The sequence below is a fragment of the Herpailurus yagouaroundi genome, unplaced genomic scaffold (genome assembly GCF_014898765.1).
Source record: "Herpailurus yagouaroundi ecotype Mexico unplaced genomic scaffold, PumYag 67569, whole genome shotgun sequence".
Classification (NCBI taxonomy): domain Eukaryota; kingdom Metazoa; phylum Chordata; class Mammalia; order Carnivora; family Felidae; genus Herpailurus; species Herpailurus yagouaroundi.
The window spans coordinates 3549645-3571735 of NW_024420375.1; the positions used below are offsets into that span (position 1 = coordinate 3549645).

At 48.0% G+C, this 22091-nt stretch overlaps 1 protein-coding gene across 1 annotated transcript; it reads right to left on the minus strand.

Moving 5' to 3' along the window:
* Positions 1–6564: 6564 nt before the first annotated feature.
* On the minus strand, positions 6565–10442 carry LOC121025286 (uncharacterized protein CXorf49 homolog). The gene is given in 5 exon segments (XM_040467788.1): positions 6565–6886; positions 7476–7521; positions 8415–8571; positions 9202–9843; positions 9846–10442. Coding segments are annotated over 4 exon segments (1422 nt in total). The 3' UTR covers positions 6565–6886; positions 7476–7495.
* Positions 10443–22091: the final 11649 nt, after the last annotated feature.

Here is a 22091-nt window from a genome sequence, read left to right on the forward strand (position 1 = left end):
TTGCACCGAAGCTCAGAGTCCAGATGAAAAGACTCACAGCCCCACGTTGGATACCATATGATGAAGTTTTGGGGTGATGGGGGGTTCGTGGGGCTTGGAGCTGATGGCCAAGAAAGAATTCTTGAAGCCGTCTTTGGTGCAAAAAGGTGATTTTATTAAAGCACAGGGATAGGACCTGAGGACAGGAAGAGCTGCCCACCCTATATATGTCTTTAAATGATACATTAGTGTTGCCTATTATTTACAGTTATATGAATGGATTTATTAAATATGTCAGTATTATTTTTTACTTTTATTCATTGTTACGTTTGTAAGATTCATTCTCATTATTCTGTGTAGTGAGACTTTATATACTTTTGCTGATAAAATAATATTCCCTCATAGAAATATGCCACTATTTCATTGATCCTGCCCACAAAAGTGGAAATTTGCATTGTCCCCCTATTTCTAACAGAATGATAACAAAAATACTACTCATAAACCTATCTGTGGTGTAATTAAAAGAGTACCTTTAATGCATATATTTAAAAGAGGATAGTTGAAAGTTAATGAGAATAGTTAGAAAATAAGCAACACAAGGTCAGGAAAAGATAAAGGAAGTAATAAAGGTAAAAGAAATTAGTGAATGAGGAAACAAGTATATAATAGACAGGATCACAAAATCTGAAGTTGGTTCTTTGGAAAAAGAATAAAATTGGTGAAACTCTAATGAGATTGGTCAAGGAAACAAGGGAGCAAAACACCAATATTGGAAAAGAGAGGGTAGAAATAACCACAAAACCAAATGATCAAAATTAAGATCAAGTTTGGACAAAGTGACATCAAGAATGTCCTGATGTCATGCACTGAGAAGGACAGAACATCACCTATATAGTATTCCAGCCCAACATGTTTAACCTGAATCTAAACAGTAGAAAGCAATCAGAGAAATCCATCTTGAGATGCTTTCTGAACACCTGGACTGGATCTTCAAATGTCAATGTCATGCAAGACCAAAAAAAAAAAAAAAAAAGTCAGGGTAAATAGTTTAAATGACACTAAAGAGATTTGACAACTGAAATGCAGTGCATGATCTTTAACTGGAAAGACGATGTTTTTGTTTTTGATTTAGAATCAGGCACAAAGAACAATATTAGGACAATTGGAAATTCAGAGTGAGGTTCATGTACCAAGTATTGTATTATCTCAAAGTTGGCTTTTCAGGGTGATAATTGCATTAAGATTCTGTAGTGGACAATTATTTTTCTTTTCTTTTTTAAAACAATTTTGTTAGGGGCACCTGGGTGGCTCAGTCGGTTAAGCGTCTGACTTTGGCTCAGGTCACGATCTCACTGTTTGTGGGTTCAAGCCCCACGTCAGGCTCTGTGCTGACAGCTCAGAGCCTGGAGGCTGCTTCGGATTCTGTGTCTCCCTCTCTCTCTGCCCCCCTCCTGCTCGCACTCTGTCTCTCTCCCAAAAATAAATAAACACTTAAAAAAATTAAAAACAATTTTTTAATGTTTATTTTTGGAGGAGAGACAGTGTGAGTGGGGGAGGGGCAGAGAGCAAGGGAGACACAGAATCCGAAGCAGGCTCCAGGCTCTGAGCTGTCAGCACAGAGCCCAACATGGGGCTCAAACTCACGAACTGTGAGATCATGACCTGGGCCGAAGTTGGATGCTCAATTGACTGAGCCACCCAGGCGCCCAACAATTATTTTTCTTAAGACATATATGCTGATGTCCTTAGGGATGGTATGCTATAATTTCTCTAGGTATCTCAAATTACTCAATAAAACATTAAACACACACACACACACACACACACACACAAAAGGAGGGACAGAAGATGACAAATGTGACAAATAATAATGGGTGAATCCAGGTGAAGGATGTATGAGTGTTCCTTGCAATTTTTGTGCAACTCTCTGTAGGACAGATATTTTCAAATATAAAAGTTGAAGGAAAAGATATACCATTTTGTGCCAATCAACTTGAAAACTTAGAAAAAGGTGACCAATTTCTAGAAAAAAATAAATTGCCAAAACTGACTCATGAAGGAATAGCCAACCAGAATGGTTCCATAACCAGAAAGATATATATCAATAGTCAAAAACAAAAAAAAAAAATCCAGGCTCCTCCCCTGACTTCTGACAAACATCTTAAGCAAAAATATTTTCAATGTGACAAATTCACAGAAAAACTAGAAACAGAGGAACACTCCCCAACACATTTTGTGAGGATACAATAACCTTGATACTAAATCCTGACAAGGGGAAGTTGAAAAAGCAAAATCATGGGCAAATCACACACTCATGACAAAGAGGCAAGGATCAGAAACAGAATATTATCAAACCGAATCTTACAGGGTAGAAGACAGAAAATACATAATGTACTATGACTAAATTGCATCCATTGCAAAAATACAAACTTGATTTAATTTCAGAAAATAAGGTACTATAATATTCCAGATTCACCCATGACAGGAGATGATTATGGTCCTCGTATTCAGAAAAATAAATAGTAAGAAATAATATCTATTTGTAATATAATTTTCACATTAAAAATTTTTTTAATGTTTATTTTTGAGGGAGAGACAGAGCGCAAACAGGGGAGGGGCAGAAAGAGAGGGAGACGAAGAATCTGAAGCAGGCTCCAGGCTCCGAGCTGTCAGCACAGAGCCCGATGCGGGGCTCAAACTCACAAACCGTGAGAGCATGACCTGAGAAGAAGTCGGATGCTTAACCAACTGAGACACCCAGGTGCCCCCACATTTTTTTTTAATTCAAGATTATCGAGGTACCATTTACATCAAGGTCTAGGAGTCCTTATAAACACATACTGTTATGGAACCACCACCACAAGCAAACTACAAAAAATGTTCATCCCCAAATTCTGTCATGCACTGATAGATAAATCCCTTCTCTCACACCCACACACTGGCAGCCACCGATCTCTTCTCTGTCCCTATGGTTTGGACTTCACAAGAATGTCATAGAAATGGAATCATACGGTATGTAGACCATTGCATTTTGCATCCTTCACAGAAAGGGATGTACACATGTGGCATTTCTCAGGGTCAATGTACCGTTTCCTCATCTGGGTAGTAGTCACATGGCTTGTCAAATTGTAGACTATCTACAATTGTGTGTATACGGGGTTTATACATATATGGTTAATACTTGCTCTCATGTAATTTATCCATTCTATCTTTGTATTGGTTACTTATTAAATAGCAATTGTTATCCTTTCAAAGAAAGATTGGAAAAGTCAGACAGAGGTCACCTTGAGAGAACTAAGGAGGAGAAGTGGCTGGCATGGGGCCAAATTCCTATCAGTGTTCTCCAAACCTGAGTGGTAGTTACCAGGACTACAACCTTGAGGGAGCACGGGGGCACCGAAAACTCTGTAGTCACACGAATGGTGTGTGCTGGGATCATGCAAGAACAGCTCATGTGGCCACCCTGGCAACCCCAAGGTGCTGGCTGGCCAAACCTAGCAAACTAGCAAACACAGGCGAAGGTCTCCCCATCTCAAGGTCACTTGAGTAGCAACCATAATTACACCTAAAACCTTAATTCCCATTGCCTTGTCAAGGTAACATATTAGCCAATTCCAGGAGTTAGGACATGGACCTCTAATTCCTATCTAACTTGAGGACCATTACTCTGGCCACCACACCAGGCTCTGTCTCCAGCATTCATCTCCTCCTACCCATTGTTCAGAGAAAGGTTGCCTGCTGGTTGTGGTGGCACTGGTGCTGGTGCTGGAGGAGGTGGAGAGGGAGGCATCCGCCCAGGTGTTGGGCAGGTAGCAGGAGGAGGCAGCATGGGGTCCAAGGCTCTCCAGGCCAACCACCACTGCCTCCCTGGCTGGAGAGGAGGCTTGAGGGGGAAGGCAAAAGGGGCACACTAAATTAGGGCAGGGGTCCCACCTTCTCCTTTCTCCTGGGGCCGACATGTATTCCCTTAACCTATGCCTCACCATCTGCCACTTCCTTCCACCTGGAACCTGAAGGGGCCAGGCCACAGCCTGTGATGTACATGGGTTACAGCAACATTGCTGTGTGGCACTTGGTCTGAGTATGGGACACAGGCCGTGTGCTCAGAGAAGGGAAAGGAGGCTGGCAAACCTAGTCAGGGAGGATTGTGACCCTGTCCTCCCACGTCCCCTTCTCCCCTTCTTCACGCTGGCCTTCTTCAGCCCAGGGCTCTGGGCTCACTGGCCCTCCTTCCTCCAGTGGGGCAGAGCTGGTGCTGGACTCCTCCCCACTCACAACCTGCCCGTGTCTCCGTGGGCGGACATCCCAGCTGGAAGGTCTCTGCCAAAAGCTTTTGCTCAGCCGGTGTGCTGTGTTACCCCGCCAAGAAGTAACCGTTGGGTCAGGGTCAAGGCCAGAGCCTGAGCAACCAAGTCCACCTTCTCAAGTGAGGGGCTTGAAAGGGAAGAATTTAGTCCCACGAATGTTCTTTTCCAGGCTGAGGTCTGTGCTTGTCCCACCCCACGTGTGATGGCATGTCCACCTGAGCTCACGCCACAGGCCCTTCCGGAAGGCAGTGTGAGAATGGGCGGGGGGAACCGAGAAGCCACTCTCTACTTGCCATCCTCACCGACACATCCTGCCCGTGTCTCTCTTAGCACCGGGCACAGCAGCCTCCTTGGCGATCCTCCTCTCTACTGCTAAGATGAGGTACATCCCAGCAACTCCGAGATAGCCTTCTCTCCTATTCTCGTTCCTTCAGAACAGCCCGGAGGGGTCAGACCTCACAGCATCGCACAGTAGGATCTGCAGCCTCCTCTGGCAACTCCCAACATTTTGAGCGTCTCCAAACCCGGTCCTGGGGTCTGGGGACTTCTGTGTCATTCCCCTCCTGTTTTAGGAATTTAACAGCACCCCCTGAAAAGTAGATGCGACCCTTGCTTGTGCTCATGCAATCCCTTGCAGGTGGTTGTTGTTGTTGTTGTTTTAATATTTATTTATTCATCTTGAGAGAGAGAGTGCTAGCTTGAGCCAGGGAGGGGAAGAGAGAGGGGGAGAGAAAGAATCCCAAGCAGGCTCTGCATTGTCAGCACTGAGCCGGACATGTGGCTCCAACTCACCAACCTTGAGATCATGACCTGAGCTGAAATCCAGTCGGATGCTTAACCGACTGAGCCACTGAGGTGCCCCGTCCCTTACACGTTCTTGACCATGGTCTCCACTCCTTTTACTCCTTGAACCCCAGATCTCTGCCTCAAAGCTGATTATCCCCGATTAATGTTATTCACACATGCACACAGATGGACACACACACACACACACACACACACAACCCCAGTCTTGACTGTTCTGTTGGCACCGACCTACCCCTCCGCCCCGAATTTCTGTGCATAAAACGCCCAGTCTCTTGGGAAGAGGGTCTGGTGTGGCAGAAGCTGCCCGTACCTCACTGAGACCTGGCTCCTGGCTGAGGGAAGGAAGCAATGCCCAACCCCCAGTGAGCGGCAAATGAACATGGAGTTCAGACTAAATCTCGCATGACCTCAAGAGGCAGCCAGGGAGCCTGACCTGGGACACAGAACTAGCATTTCACGGTGCAGGTCAAATGGCACTGGAAAGGGGCCCGTGCAGACACATGGAGACCCATCACGCACACTTGCCATGGAAGCTGGCCACGTTCCAGCCAAGGGCAGTGCGATCACCAGGCTGGAGGAGGGGCAGTGAGGAGGCTTGGACGTGAAGGACACGAGAGCTCCCACGGCTGTGCTGGCAGGCAGTTTGCCCCAGGTTGGCCCAGAGCCACTGCAGGCCCCATCGCCCCCCCTCCAGCCCAGACACCAAGCTGTGCTTTTCTCCCCTGGGCCCTGTACCTGCTCTCTGGCTCTGCACCCCACTGGGCTGTGACTTCTGCCTCTACCCCGCTTCTGAACCCAGGGAGGGAGCACTGACAGGATTGGAAACTGAGGGCCAAGGCCGAGCACTAAATGGGAGAGGAGGAGGAGGCGCCAGTTCCTGGGCCAGCTGCCCTTGTGCCTGTGAGGTGGCAGCACCAGAGGGAGGTAAGGACGCCTAGAGGGGGCTGGGCCCAGGAGGGGGGAGGAGCAGCTCAATTGTGCCCTATAACATCTGTGGAAGCACAGGTGCAGGCGAGGCCACTGATGACAGAAAGCCACGGGAGTGACCTGGGAACCTCAGAAGTCAGAGCAGGCAGTGGTCCCAAGGAGGGAAGGGAACAGGGACTGGACTTCTGGAAGGGGTCATGAGTCCCTACAGGAGGGGGAGGGGGAAGGACGGAGATGAATGGGAACCTAGAGACCCAAAAAGAGGAGGAGATTAGGAGAGAGCCTGAAGGGAGCCTGCAGGGGAAAGGGGGGCAGGTGCTCGCGCGGCCAGGTGGAGCCCACACCCCACCCAGACGGGGACGCTCTGCCGGCGTGACTACAGGGTTCCCAGCGGAGGTGGCCCAGACTTCTCTCAAGGACAAGGCCCACCACACGACACCTGTTCTGGAAAAGCCTGCAAAATAGAGCAGCTCCCTGCCCTGACCCTCCTGCTCATCCCCAGCCACCTCCTCACCCCCTCAGAGAGGACAGACTTGAGAACATGAGAGGTACTTTACTTTGAAGGTGCTGTGAACTTGGGTGGGGAGGTGGCAAAAAACAGGGAGAGGAAGCCCAGGCCGAGGTCGAACGTTGAACGGGAGGGAAGCAGCTTGGGCACAGCTTCCTGGCTCCAAAGGTACCAGCCGCCCCTCTTGTACAGAGATGCTGACTCAGCCTGTCCAACAGAGCAGAGTCAGGGAAGAAGAGCATCAGGCCAGGGCCAGCCCACGGCCCTCCTCAGCAGCCACGACCGTGGGAAGGGGTATGGTGTGTGTAACACTCACTTCAAGGGGTCTGGAACTGGTCAGTCAGGGACTGCAGGGCCGCTGAAACAGAGACAGGCATTAGCAGGTGCTCCGGACCCGGGGACAGAGAACCCTGTGCTCCTGTCCCCTTGGAGAACTGCCTAGTCCTGCAACCTGAAACCCACGCCCCCCCCTCCCAGCCCCTATCCAAAGAGCCCTGTGACTGACCCACACACCCACCAGCTGAATTAAATATGGATGTGTCGTATAGGGGAACAAAACGTGCCAGTAGTTCTCAAGTTCTGGGTCAACTCGGAACCATTCAGAGCTTGTTGGACAAATACACACTGTCCAAGCCACACCAAAGAGCAGTTAAAGGGAAAATCAATGAGGCATCTCTAAACGTCCAAAGAGAGAGATTCTCTGGGACTCATGGTGGTTGGCAAACTGTGCACCCAGGTAGGCGACTTTCCCATTGGTGCACACACCTAGCTGTACACGCAAAGCAGGCTCCAGGGTCAAGCCTGCTAAGTTCCCCTTCCAATGGGAATCTTGGTCCCTGTGGGGCTGCCTGCACCTGCAGCCCATTGCGGGTCCTGCACTGGGACACACCCCCCAAGCCCCCCTCTGCCTCTGCCCTGACCCAGCCCCAGCTAGAGGTTCCTCATACCAAGCTGCTCTTTCAGGTTGTCAACTTCTCTCTGCAGCAGGAGACACTAGGCCCACAAACATGGGAGAGAGAGAAAAGCATATTAGTATACCCTGGCCTCTCTCCTCATCCTCCCCCTCTCCTGTGAGCACCACACACCAAGGCCCAGTGGCTAGACTGGCACAGGACCCTCAGTGGAAAGGAGGCGCCTTCCCTCTGTGGGGAGCAGAATGGGAGGGGGGTACATATGTCAGTTTAACCTGGACACGGATCCCACCAGGTAGTTGGGGCCTGCGTTTCTAGGAGCCAGAGCAAGCATTACCTGAGGACAGCCCTGTGCTCCAGGTGGTTGCTGCTGCCTTTCCGGTCTTGGGGGGTGGACAAGCGCTTCCTGGTCATCTGAGAGGGAAAGAACACAAAATCCAGCTTCCAAGGCTCCCAGTGAGGTGGAAAGGGCTTTGTGGGGTCTAACGTGAGGCAACACCACCCTCTGCTGGCAACAAGTTGCCCCTGCTCTGCCAGCAGCTCCACTCTTCTTCCTGGGCGTGCGTATCCTGTCTCCCAGGGCCAGCCCATCCTTGATGGTGGTCCCCAAGGCCGGTGGCTCTGAGCTGGACTCTCCCAGAGCTGCAGCCACAGCCAGCCACTGGGAAGAGCAGCACGGCCAAATACGACTTCGTGGAACAAGGCTCTGTTCTGCTGAAAGTCTATGTCCGGGGTTGGGGTTTGGGGGTGTCCACGAACCACCCCTGCCACACAAACCCCACGCAGAGGATGATGTGGCTTAAGGCCGGTCCTGTCGACACCCTGTTTCCCATGGGAGAAGCTGCCTGGGTCAGAGAGGAGGCAGGGAACAAAGCTGAGCCTCCACCCTCCGCAGAGCCACAGGCAGAGGCAGAGGCAGAGGCGGCCCTCCTGATCCCGTCTCCCCTGCACTCCTGTGCAACCTGCAACACTCACCTGAGGGTGCGGGCTCTCTGGGCATGACGTCTCCCTGGCTCGGAGCCAAGGGCTGTGAGCTTCCCTGAAACTGGGGGGCTCTGGGGTTGAGGTCACCACGACTGCTTGCCTCACGATGCATGAACGGACAAGACGGCTCTGGCCTGTGTGCTGAAAGCTGCTAAAAGAAAAATTTCTCACTCATTTGGACTTGGGATGTTTTGTGTTTTGTGGGGGTGTAGTAGGTGTACACGGGTGTGTGTGTGCGTGTGCACGCATGTTTAGGGGCTGGGATGAGGCAGGGCGTAGGGAAGGGAATTCAGAAGCTGATCTGGCTAGTTAGTGCTTTCTCCCTCAGTCAGCCCCAGGTCAGGAGGCAGCGCTGAGCTCGGGAGAAGAGGGGGCCACTGACAGGGCCCAGGCTCCCTGCATGGAAGGCTTGGGCACCAGCTACAAAGTAGGAATCAGGAAGTCCAGGAGTCTCAAGACTGAAGCTTTGCAGTCCAAACTTTCAAGGGGCGGGGGCTCCCCGATCCAAATCAACTACCAGCCCTCCCTTCCATCCCAGACCCTCTCTGGGCTGGGGGGAGGCAGGAAACGTGCCCAGGTCCAGAATGGTGCCCAGCACACATGGAGCGCTACCTTCATGTCTGCCGTTGTGCAAATGACCGGGTCCAGCATCCCGGTGACCTGGGGGGGGGGGCGCCCAATGGCAGCCCCTGAGGGATGGCCAGAGGGAGCGTGGGTCAAGAAGTGCTGGTCAAGGAGGGGAAGGGCAAGGGCCAGAGGAGGAGCACAGCTTACTCACCTTTGGGACAGTGTCTCTGTTTGAGTCATTGTCTTCTCCGGCCACCACCGGCTCCGCCTTCTGAGTCCTCCTGGCGACAGATTTCTTCCCGGCAGGGGTGTGCTTGGACTGTTTGGTTCCCGGAGGGACCAAGGAATACCTCTTGGACCTCCCAAGCAGCGGAACACCAGTTACTGGGGGGAAGGCGGCTGGTTCCAGGGGTGCCGCGGAGACTCTCTGCCCCCAGGAAGGGAACATTCTACCCAGGGCAACATTTGAGGTCCCCCCTGGGGATTTCTTCTCCTGGGCCACCTTTTTCTTAGGGGTGGTCCGGGGCAGACCGCCAGCAGCAGGAGATCTTGGGTAGCTGGGCCTGTTCCCTCCCTTCCCCCTGACCACGCTCTGCATTTTCCTAGAGGAGGAGATGTCCAGCTCTCCAACGGCCTGACTCTCCACAACCGAAGTGAGTCCTCGGGGAGCGGAGGACGGGAAAGAGCCAAGCATGTGGAGGAAATTCTCCCTGACATGGAATTTCGAGTGTCTGGGTGTGTCCCAGGGATCCTCGGGGCTGTTGGGCTTGAGTTGGCCTCCTCCTTTGGCGTAAATGCTCACCCTCATCAGCTGTATCTCACTAAACTCATCTGCTGACTCGCTGTCAGAAAGCAGCTCGCTTTCGGCGGGCTTTCGGCGGAGGGCCGCTGGCGATCCACCACGGCGACGTTCGACCTGCTCTTCGTGCTTCTTTTTGGGTTCGCCCAGGCCGGGCCTCCCTCGGGCCCACCGAGGCGGAGAAGGGCGGCGGCAGGCGGCTGCGACTCTCTGCGGCTAAGGGCAAGCGCGCCTCTCCCTTGGGGCCCTGCCTCCAGGCCCGCCTCCACGACGCAGCCCTCCGGGTACGGGTTTCTCCGCACGCCCAGGCCATCCTGGTTGGTCAGCTGCTGCACGATGGCTGCCACGGCCTCGTCCGCAAGGTGGGACGCGCAGTCCAGGGCGTCCCCCGTGTGGTCGGTCGGGGAGCCGGGGCGGCCTTCTAGGTCCCAGAACACGGGCCCTCCCGTTTCCGTCACTTCCTGCTCGGACTCGAAGCCCTCGGGGTCTGGGACCCCGCCCTCGTCCTCACCGCTGGGTGGCGGCCCCAGATCCACACCTAGTCCCTGTGGGCCCCGCGGGGCTCCGGGGCTGGCAGGGCCGACGCCGGTCTGCTCCCCGCCCTCCTCCCCGAAACCCGCTCCACAGCTGGACACCTCATCGGGGGCGCTCATGCCGCGAGGCCCGGCAGCCCTGGTTCAGGGAAGACGGTCGCCCTGGCCCCGGCGCCACAGGCAAGATGGCAGAGGCACGAGGCGAGCGACGAGTCCTCCGGGCGACGCAGTCAATTACCACAGACGCCGCACCAGGCCGCACGAGTCCTCAAACGCCGCGCGGCTTGCACACGCATTCGACGCCCGCGCCACGGCCTCCTCATTGGTCTGTCCCCCGCCAACCAGCGCGCGCCCCTCGTTTGCCCGCCCCTCGAGGCCCTGGCCAATGGGGTGGAGCGCCTTTGGTCTCCGCCCTCCCCCCCCCCCCCCCAAGCAGGTCGGGGTGTTGGGTCTCTCGGGTGTGGCGGCCGGTTGGTAGGCCCTGTTGTCCGGGCTCTTCTGGGCCCGCCTCCTACTTTCCAGTTGGGAGTCACGGCTTCTAGCCTCTGTCCGCCCGTGCACAGAGTGGGTTGTGATGGCACCTGTCTCCGGGGTTGGGGATGACCCGTCGGGACGGAGGTAAAGCACCTGCCGAGAAAGGATTTGCCGGCCTCTGTCCCACGGCTGTTCTCAGAACCTGATAGGACAATGGGCACGGGAAGCCCGCAGTCAGTGATCATGGGACCTGTGGCATATTCCCCCGCGAAGGGCCGGAGAGCAAATGTGGTCTTATTTACGGGCCGCAGCGTCTCTGTTGCATCCGCTTGACCTCGGTGGGCGATGACATTGGTCCCTGGATGTGTGCGCAGGGAACTTTCTTGGCAGGCGGGTTTGGCGCAAAGGCTGGACTTGGCCCCCCGACCCCGACCCTTCTCCACTCCGAGGCAATGCAAAGAAGAAATCTCAATGGCCAGTGCATACGCCAAAAGACGCTCACCATCACAAATCCTGGAGATGCGAACTAAAACCGCGAATCAGTGTTCACAGACCAGACTTGAAAGAGTCAAAGAGCTGAACCATTCCGAGGTTGGGAGAGGTTCTGAGTAGAGCCCTTGCTTTTGCCCACTGCTGGGTGGGGGCTCGGGTGGAGGAGGGGGCAGCGGCGCAGAAGAGCCCTTTGGGAGGGTAAATTGGCAGAATCAGTGCCAACCAACTTATACAACAGGTACCACATGCCTGGCTCTGTTGTAAGCACTGTAGTTAACTAGTGACACATTGTCGAGACAATCCTAGGGTTGAGGTACCCACTAGTACCGCCCTATTATGGGTGAGCAAACGGGCACTGAAAGGCTCAGCCACTGGCGCAAGGTCATTTGTTTTGTCGGGATCCGCGGCAGGATCGAAACTTGTAGTTTGGCCCCGGAGTCCTTGCTCTGAGCTCTGAGTGGAGAATCTTAAAAGAGAAGAGACGCCCGTTCCCCCTGTGACCCAGCAAGTCCACTGCCACTTACATCTTCTGGGGATGCTCTCGTTCGTGTAATGGACAAGGAAGGATACGTGCACAGGAATGTTGGTGATGGGGAAAACTGGGAACACTCTGAATTCCCATCAGTAAGGGGGAAGTGGATGCAAGCAACTGATGTTCAGCGCATCTGGTAGACTGAACCACGCTAGTCAAAAGGAACACGTGAGGCCGTGTTCACACATTTCAAACCATCCTCGTGACTGAACACAGTAATTTGGAGATCACTGGAGCTGGACACACATTTGTAAGTAGTCAAATGAAAATTTAAAACGGAACCAGTCCTATGTTGAGAGTGCACATAGGTGTCGGTACAAGTATGGTGAAAGTTCTGGAGCATGCACAACTAACACCTAACAGTGGTGGTGGTGGTTGGGGTGGGGCGCCAGTTGTCTATCCAATTGCTCTACAGCTACCCGTTCCCAGCTTCTCTGAGCTGAGCAGTCCCAATATCTGGGGAGTGGTCCCTCCCTTGATTTCTGTGAGGTGCTCCAGTGTTAGAATTTCCCTTGCTTGCCACCCAACCCCTACTCCGGGAGCCCTGGATTCCTTCCATACTTTCCTTCCTCTCTTTCCCACTCTTAATGCTCTGTCTGGCCCTCGCCTCTCCTGCCTACATCCTACTCTGGCTGATCCTCAAGAGGGGCCTGAGGTACCTCAACACCTCTTGCCTGCGTAATCGCAAAGGCCAGGTTTTGCTGGGTCTGCAGCTGAGAAGCCTACCATGCTGGGAAAGGTTACAGAGCAGGGGGGATTGGGCGTACTCTAAATCTGCAGTCAGCCTCCTCAAGCATGCCCCCAATATCCCTACGTGTGTGTGTGGAAAACGCCCTCTCCCACTTCTCCCAGTGGCTCTTAAAGTCATGCTGTGCAAAATGGATCACGAAGGAGACAGCAGAATCTCCTCTACCCACCACCCTCTTCGGAAATGTTACCAATGGATTCAGTCGAAGACTCCATTGGCCCTCTTGCCATTTCCGTTCCCTTCATCCTTCTCCCTCTCCCCCATAGACAGAATCCTAGTGCCTTTCCACACCTTCACCACTCTCTTCATCACTGGGGTTCTCCTACCTCCTCTTCTGTTGCATCCTAAAGGTCTCCAGTGGTGTCCATAATTGCTGCTAACTCCCTTCCTTCAACCTCACTAGGATCCCATATTGGTTTTGACTTACTGTTCTGGCCTGGGCTGGGGACCAGTGTCAGAGGATCCACCTGGCCTTCCTGACCATGATAGTTTCTTGCCCCACAGACAGACCAATGCCCCAATGTGGGGGTTTTTGCTCCAACTGCCGAATGTATCAATTGTCAACTTGTGGACTAGAGAAGTGACCACTGCGTTGGCCCAGGGATCCAGTCGGCTTTCCATGACTGGATCTCTATCCCAACTCCTTTTATTACCAGGGTCTCCTAAGTCCCACTCTAGCCAGGCCTCATGGTGACACTTTGGGGCTCCAGTATCAATGTCACCTCGGACCCTGGGTCCAATAGTCCTAGAAATGTCTGGGTATTTCTCTTTCCCCAGTGCACTGTCACTTGAGAAATGGCAGTCATTCTCTGTAGGGAAGTCCGGTGGCATCATCATAGTATGTATATACTCATCACCTTGTTTCTTGACCCTTCCTCCTCAGGACTCCTCCACCTCTTGAGTCAGTGGGGCTGGTCTCAAAATTGGCTCAGGACCAGGAACTGAGCAAGAAATTGTAACTTTTTACTGGGACGACCACCTCCTTTCTCTTGCACCCTTGCCTTTGTCTGGCTGTAGCTGCCCCGAGGGAGCCAGGCTGTCTGAACCATCCTCTCAGCTCCCTGCCAGTCAAAGCACTCTTGACTGCCACCCTGACCTTGCCGGTTGTTACAGGAAAGGTAGTCTCCTGAGGTCTCTTGATTGAGAGTTACTCTCTGCTCTCTATTACATCAGAATTCCATCACTCTCATGGATGGTAATGAGCTCGGGCCAGGACCACTTGCTGCCATCACCTGCATCGGCCTGCAGAGGGCAGCAACCGCTGAACTTTGGTGAATGGTGGGTCCACTGGGCCCTCTCATGGAACTTAATGGTTAGGCCATGTGACTGGCCTCACCTTTTCTATCCGTTCCAGCTCGCCTGCATCATTCAGCCTTGTTATTCCTTCCTCTACCCTCTGCTAGTCCAAGGCAGGCACTTCCACTTCTCAGTGCGGGCCACCACCTTCTTGGAGCTTTTGAGGGCCACTCTGGTGGTGAATCTATCTACTCCATCTCCTGGAGTCCCTGCCAGTGGGTTAAACCCCGTGGTATGAGAAAGTGTCCCTACTCAGCAAAACCTGATTATCCAGTCTTCTATTCCTGTCCTCTTGATCCAGCACCCTCAAAATCCAATCCTAGGGATATCCCCCTGCTCCTGCCAGTACAGACTGTCTATTTCTTGCAACTCCCTTGGTGTATAGTTTCTTTATGGAGAAAAGATCAGGGCTTCCACTGGGACGGGCACCTGTGGCTTTGGCAGGGAGCAGGCTCTGCAGCATCTATCAGCACAGGGCACATGCTGGGTCTTGCTAAGGAAGGAAGGGCCACCCTGAAAGCCCTGAGACCTCAGGGGGTGGGGCCCTGGAACAAAGGAATCAAATGGTATATTAGAACACATCTATCTAGGGGTGCCTGGGTGGCTCAGTCGGTTGAGCATCCGACTTCGGCTCGGGTCATGATCTCAAGGTTCCTGGGTTCGAGCCCCATGTCGGGCTCTGTGCTGACAGCTCAGAGCCTGGAGCCTGTTTCGGATTCTGTGTCTCCCTCTCTCTCCGACCCTCCCCTGTTCATGCTCTGTCTCTCTCTATCTCAAAAATAAATAAACGTTAAAAAAAATTAATAAAAAAAGAAAGAACACATCTATCCAACACAGAAGACGGTAGCCACAGAGAAATGGAGGCACAAAAAGACATGAGAAATGTATAACACTTGTAGCAAAATAACATCTGCAAACCAACCCATATTATGAACGCATGAATCCCTTTAATCACAAGGTAGAGAGTGTCAATCCAGTAGAAGAAACGGATGGATTCAACTACCTGCTTTTGACAGGGGATATCCTTCCAATAATGGCATAAACCCGCTGAGAGTGAGAGCACAGTGGATGATAGTGTGCCATTGTGGCCATAATAACAAGAGACAAAGTTGACTTTTAAGACAGAGAGTGTTCCTAGAGACAAAAGTGGACATTTCGTAACGACAGAAGGATCCACTGATGTGGGAGACATAACGATTTCAAACTTCTACGCACATAGGTACGGAGCCTCAAAATACCTACGACAGAACTTGACAAAGTTGATGGAAGAATTAGACCATGTAACGTTAATATCTGGGGGTTTTAATACTCTGTCTCATCCACTGATAGAAGGACTGGACAGAAAATTCGCAAGGATACAGAAGACCTGAACAGCAGCCTCTGTTACCCTGAACTGACATCTATGAAACACTCTGTTCAACAACATTTGAATACACATTCTTTTCAAGTCCACATAATCATTTTCAAAGATAGAACATACCGAGGGCCATGAAACTCATCTCGACAACTTGGAAGGGGTCTAGATTGTGCAAGGATTTAGCCCTCTGGTGGTATAGGTGTGTGAGAGACCATGATACTACCTGAAAAACCCTTCAAGGAAAGTAATGCTCTTAGGAAACAGCCAGCTCTCAGGTGAGCAAGACAATTAGGGGGGAACATCTGGAGATGTTGAGGATATTTGGATTCTTTCTCATCACTCACCTGTCTTCACTCTTACCTGATGACTTTGCTTCCCATTTCCCTGAGAATATAGGGCAACCAGCAAAAAACTTCCCTCCTTTCTCATAAGTGTTTTTCTCCAGTTGGCATCACTCGTATCAACGTACAGTCCTGTCCTTTTTCCCTCCTTAAAAAACCCTCTTCTAATCCCACCTTCCATTCGAGTTACCCCACATCTCTCTGCTCAGCCTTATAGAAAAACTCCTTCTAAAAAGTTGTGTGTACTCACTGTATCAAATTCCTGTCCTCCCATTCACACTTCCTCTCTTTTTCACATTTCACAAAGTGTTATTGAATGCTTATCACGTGCGAGGCACTGTTCCAAGACCTGGAACACTACATACACTACAGTGAATGCGACTAAAGGAACATACATTTCTGTCATAGACCTATCACCAGTATTTTCTAAATCTTCAAATGTCTTCATTCCTTTGTTCTTCAAGTGCACGTTCCCTAACCATGTTCCAGTCTTTATTGGTTACTCAGGGTGCTAGGGTGCTATATTGATCTAGAACATTCCGTTGCTAGGCCCCCAGTTGGGATCTGGTGCTTATTGGGACCCATTTTTTTTTTTTTAGTGTACTACAATAATTCTGATAGGACACATCAGATAGACACATGATTTCTTTTGAGACTTTGCGTGAGCAAAGTTTGCTTTTATGTCAGACTTAACTGATACCTCGATGTGTAAATCTGAGGCTGAAATTTCCCACCAAGGATTTTTCAGGCATTGATCCACTGTTTTTTTTAACTTCCAATGTCAATTGGGAGAAGCCTGCCGTTATTTTGAATGCTTTATTTGTTCCAAGCCTTTTCAGGGATAAATTTGTGTATTCTTCACCACAACAGGATATAAAATAGCTTCATTATATATAAAGTCTCCCTCATTATGCTCTTTGTATTCACACTGTCTCCCCCATCCCAGACCTTTGATAACCAGGGATGTGTTTCCCATTCATATATTTTTACCTTTCCAGAATTGTATACAAACATAATGATACAATATGTAATTGTTTGAGTCTGGCTTCTTTCCTTCAGCATCATGTATCTGTGATTCACCCAAATTGTGCATATATTGATTTTGCTTTCCTTTATATTGGCTACGTAGTGTTCCAGTGCATGGATGAAGCAGAGGTTGTTTTTCCATTCATCTCTTGAAGAACATCTTGATTTATTTAAGTTTGAGGTGATTATGTATAAGATTGCTATGTCCATTGTTGCCAATTTTTTTTGGTAAATGTAAAATTTCACTTTCTAGGGAAAACATCCATGAGTGGGATTGCTGGGTGTTATGGTCACTCCATGTTTACCTTTATAACAAACTGGCAAACTGCTTCACTGAGTGGCTGTACCATTTTGCATTCCCTGCATCAATAGCTGAGCTTTTCATTAACTTCAACTCCTCACCAGCACTTGGTTTTGTCAGTATGTTTTAATCCAGCTATTCTGATAGGTATGCAGTGGCATCTCATTGTGGTTTTAATTAGCATTTTCCTAATGGCTAATAACATGTTTTCATGTGCTCATCTGCTATTCTTATATCTTCTTTTGAAGTGTCTGTCAAGTGTTTTGCCCATTTCTTAATTAAGCTGTTCATTTTCTTATTGTTGCGTTTTACGAGTTCTTTGTGTATCTGGATCGTAGTTGGATATGTAATTGACAAATATTTCTAAGTACTTTTTTTTTTTTTACTCTCTTTACAGGGTCTTTCTCAGAATAAAAGTTTTTAATTCTGATGGAGTCATTTTAACACTCGTTCCTTAATATTTCTGACATGTTTTTGGTGTTATGTCTCAGAATTCTGCATGTATCCCAGGTCATGAAGAAACTTTCTTATGTTTTCTTTCATAGGTATTATAGCTTTATCTTTTATATTTACATATATGATCTATTTTAAGATAAGTTTTGTATAAGATGTGAGTTAGAGGCACATATTCTTTTTTCTTTGCACATGGATACCTAAAGAGTGCAATGCCACTTTTGAGAAGACTGTGCCTTATCCAGTGAATTTGTTTTGTACATTTGTCCAAATCAGTTGGTAGTATTTGTGCGGGTGCATTTCTGGAGCCTCTATTCTGTTCTATTGATTTATATGTCTATCTCTTCACTAATATCACATTGTTTTAAGTATTGTAGCATTATATTGAGTTTTTAAAAATTGTATTTATTATTTATTTTTTATTAGTTAACATACAATGCAATATTGGTTTCAGAAGTAGAATTCAGTGAATCATTACTTACATACAACACCCACTACTCATCACATCAAGTGCCCTCCTTCATACCCATCACCCACCTTGCCCATCTCCTACCCACCTCCCTCCATCAACCCTCAGTTTGTTCTCTATCATTAAGAGTCTCTTATGGTTTGTTTCCCTTTCTTCTCTTCCCCCCTTTTCCCCTATGTTCATCTGTTTTGTTTTCTAAATTCCATATATGAGTGAAATCGTATGATATTTGTGTTTCTCTGATTGACTTATTTTGCTGAGCATAATACATTCTAGCTCCATCTACGTCATTGCAAATGGCAAGATTTCATTCTTTTGATGGCTGAGCAATATTCCATTTCATATATATACCACATCTTCTTTATGCAATCATCAGTTGATGGACATTTGGGTGCCCTCCATTGTTTGGCTATTCATAATGCTGCTATAAACATTGGGGTGCATGTACTCCTTCAATTCTGTGTTTTTGTAACCTTGGATGAATACCCAATAGTGCAATCGCTGGATCATAGTGTATAGTTCTATTTTTAGTTTTTTGAGGAACCTCCACACTGTTGTCCAGAGTGGCTACACCAGTTTGCATTCCCACCAGCAGTGTAAGAGGGTTTCCCTTTCTCTGCATCCCCTCCAACACTTGTTAATTTTAGCAGTTCTGACAGGCATGTGGTGGTATCTCATCGTGGTTTTTTTTTAATTTTTTTTTTTTTTATTTTTGGGACAGAGAGAGAGAGCATGAACGGGGGAGGGGCAGAGAGAGAGGGAGACACAGAATCGGAAACAGGCTCCAGGCTCCGAGCCATCAGCCCAGAGCCTGATGCGGGGCTCGAACTCACGAACCGTGAGATCGTGACCTGGCTGAAGTCGGACGCTTAACCGACTGCGCCGCCCAGGCGCCCCTCATCGTGGTTTTGATATGTATTTCCCTGATGATGAGTGATGCTGAGCATCTCTTCATGTGTCTGTTAGCCATCTGGATGTCTTCTTCGGAAGAGTGTCTATTGTGTTGAGTTTGGTAAGTTCTTTATAGATTTTGGTTACTAACCCCTGATTAGATATGTCTTTGGCAAATATCTTCTCCCATTCTTCAGGCTGCCTTTTAGTTTTGTTGATTGTTTCCTTTGCTGTGCAGAAACTTTTTATCTTGAAGAAGTCCTGATAGTTCATGTTTGCTTTCATTTCCCTTGCCCTCAGTGATGTGTCTAATAAGAAGTTGCTCCGGCTGAGGTCAAAGGGGTTGCTGCCTGTGTTCTCCCCTAGGATTATGATAGTTTCCTGTCTTACATTTAGGTCTTTCATTCATTTTGAATTTATTTTTGTGTATCAATAAAGTGGTCCAGGTTCATTCTTCTGCATGTCGACGTCTAGTTTTCCCAACACCATTTGTTGAAGAGACCCTCTTTTTTTCCATTGGATATTCTTTCCTGCTTTGTCAAAGATGAGTTGACCATGTAGTTGAGGGTACATTTCTGAGTTTCCTATTCTGTTCTGTTGATCTATGTGTCTGTTTTTGTGTGAGTACCATACTGTCTTGATGACTACAGCTGTGTAATATAGCTTGAAATCCAGAATCGTGGTGCCTCCAGTTTTGCTTTTCCTTTTCAGGATTGCTTTGGCTATTTGGGGTCTTTTCTGGTTCCATACAAATTTTAGGATTGTTTGATTTTGATAAGGATTGCATTAAATGTGTGGATTGCTTTGGGTAGTATACACATTTTATCAATGTCATTCCAATCCATGAGCACGGAATGCTTTTCCATTTCTTTGTGTCTTCTTTAATTTCTTTCATAACTCTTCTATCGTTTTCAGAGCACAGATCGTTTGCCTCTTTCCTTAGGTTTATTTCTAGGTGTCTTATTGTTTTTAGTGCAATTGTAAGTGGGGTTGATTCCTTGATTTCTTTTTCTGCCATGTAGGATTGTATTAATTTTTAAAAATTTTTAAATGTTTATTTATTTTTGGGAGAGAGAGACATAGCACAAGCAGGGGAGGGGCAGAGAGAGAAGAGACCCAGAATCAGAAACAGTCTTGAAGCTCCCAGCTGTTAGCACAGAGCCCGATGTGGGGCTTGATCTTGGGAATGGCGAGATCATGACCTGAGTTGAAGTCGGATGCTCAGCCGACTGAGCCACCCAGGCACCCCACATCATATTAAATTTTAAAGGCAGGTAGAGTCATTCCTCCAACTCTATTCTTTTAAAAATTGTTTTTAGTGATTATAGATACTTTGCTTTTATATATAAATTTTGGAATCACTTTGTCCTTATATACAGAAAACCTCTTGCTGGTATTTTTATTATATTACATGAAACTTAAATAGATTAGTTTTAATAAAACTGGTATCTTTACTATGTTGGGTATTCCCATCCATTAGTATGGTTTGTCTCTTCATTTAATTATTTCTTGGGTTTCTTTCACTGGCATTTTGTGGCTTTCAGCATGTAGATCTTGTGTATACTTTGTCAGGTTCATTACTAAATATTTCATGCTTTGGAAAGATTGCAAATTTTATTGGTTTTTAAACTTTTGGTTTCCATTTGTACATTTATTGTAGACAGAAATACAATGGATTTTTGTGTATTCATGTTGTAGCCTGTGATCCTACTAACCTCATTTGTTAGTTATAGGAATCTTTTTCTAGATTTCATGGGATTTTCTATAGTGGATAATCATGTTGTCCATGAATATGGGCAGTTTTATTTCTTCCTTTCCCACTGGAATGTATTTCATTTATTTTTCTGGAATTATTATACTAGCTAGGATTTTCAGTATGATGTGGAATAGGAATGGTAAGTATGGACATCCTTGCCTTGTTTCAGATCTTAAGGGGAAGCCATTCACTTTTTTTAGTATCAAGTATGTTAGCTGTAGGTTTTATGTAGATGCCCTTTATTAGGTTGAGGAACTCCCTTTCTATTCATACTTTGCTGAGTTTTCATCTTGAATAGATGTCAAAAGCTTTTTCTTAATGAATTTTCATGATAATGTGGCTTTTCCTTTATAAGCAATTAATATAATGGCTTTAATCAGTTGTTTTTACAAACATTGAGCCAGCCTTGTATTCCTGGAATAAACACCACTTGTTTGAGATATATTTTTCTTTGTATATATTGGTGGAATCAATTTGCTAATATTTTGTTGAGGATTATTGTGTCTATGTTCATGAAACGGTTCACCTGAAGTTTCTTGCTTGCTTTCTTCTCTTTTTTCTTTGTCTTTGGTTTTGATTTTAGGGTAATTAATGCTGGCCCCCAGAAAGGTGTTGGAAACTGTTCTCTCCTGCTCTATTTTTGGCAAGAGGTTTTGTAAAATTGATGTTAATTCTTTAAATGTATGGCAGAATTCACCAGTGAAACCATCTGGGCCTGTGGTTTTCTTTTTTGGAAGGCATTTCACTATGAATGCAATTTATTTATAGGAGTATCCAAATTACTATTTGATAGTGGATAATTTTGGTAATTTGAGGTTTTCGAGACATTGGTCTCATTCCTCTAAGTTGTTTAATTTACGTGCATTGGCTTATCCAACCATAGTATCATTTTTTTCCTATTTGACCAATATCAATATATTTTCTGTATTCCTGAAGATTGGAAATATTTGATTTGGTGATTTTTTTTATGAGGTGCATTTTGTTGTACATTCAGTATACCTTTTCAGCCTGAAGATGTGTGTCCTTCAATTCCAGAACTTTTCTACTTAGTCAATCTGAGCTGCTATAACAGAATACCATAGACTGGGTGGCTTATTAATGGCAGAAATGTATTTCTCACAGTTCTGGAGGCTGGAATGTCCAAGATCAAGGTACCAGCATTTTTGGTAACTAGTAAGGGCCCATTTCCTGTTTCACAGTTAAAGTCTTCTGAGGAGGAACCAGGATGGCGGAAGAGCATGGAAGATTTTTGTGTGTCTCACGTCCATGAAATACAGCCAGACCAACACTAAACCATCCTACACACCTAGAAAACTGACTGGAGGATTAACACAACAATCTGCACAACCTGAACCACAGAATTCAGCAGGTGTGCGGCATGGAGAAGTGAACTTGGGGAGTGAGAAGGCGCAGGAAGGGAGGTGCTTTTGCAAGTGGAGGGAGGATGGAGACGGGGGGCGGGGAGAATACAGGAAAAGCACCCCTCCCCAAAAGCCGCTGGAGAGAAAGTGGACAATTGGAAACAGCTGCAGGGACTAAACTAAAAAGAGAGAAAGGAGAAAGGAGAGGGTTTAAATTCCATTAAGACTGTAAACAAGGGGAGTGCAGTCTGCAACTCTGCAGCTCAATACCT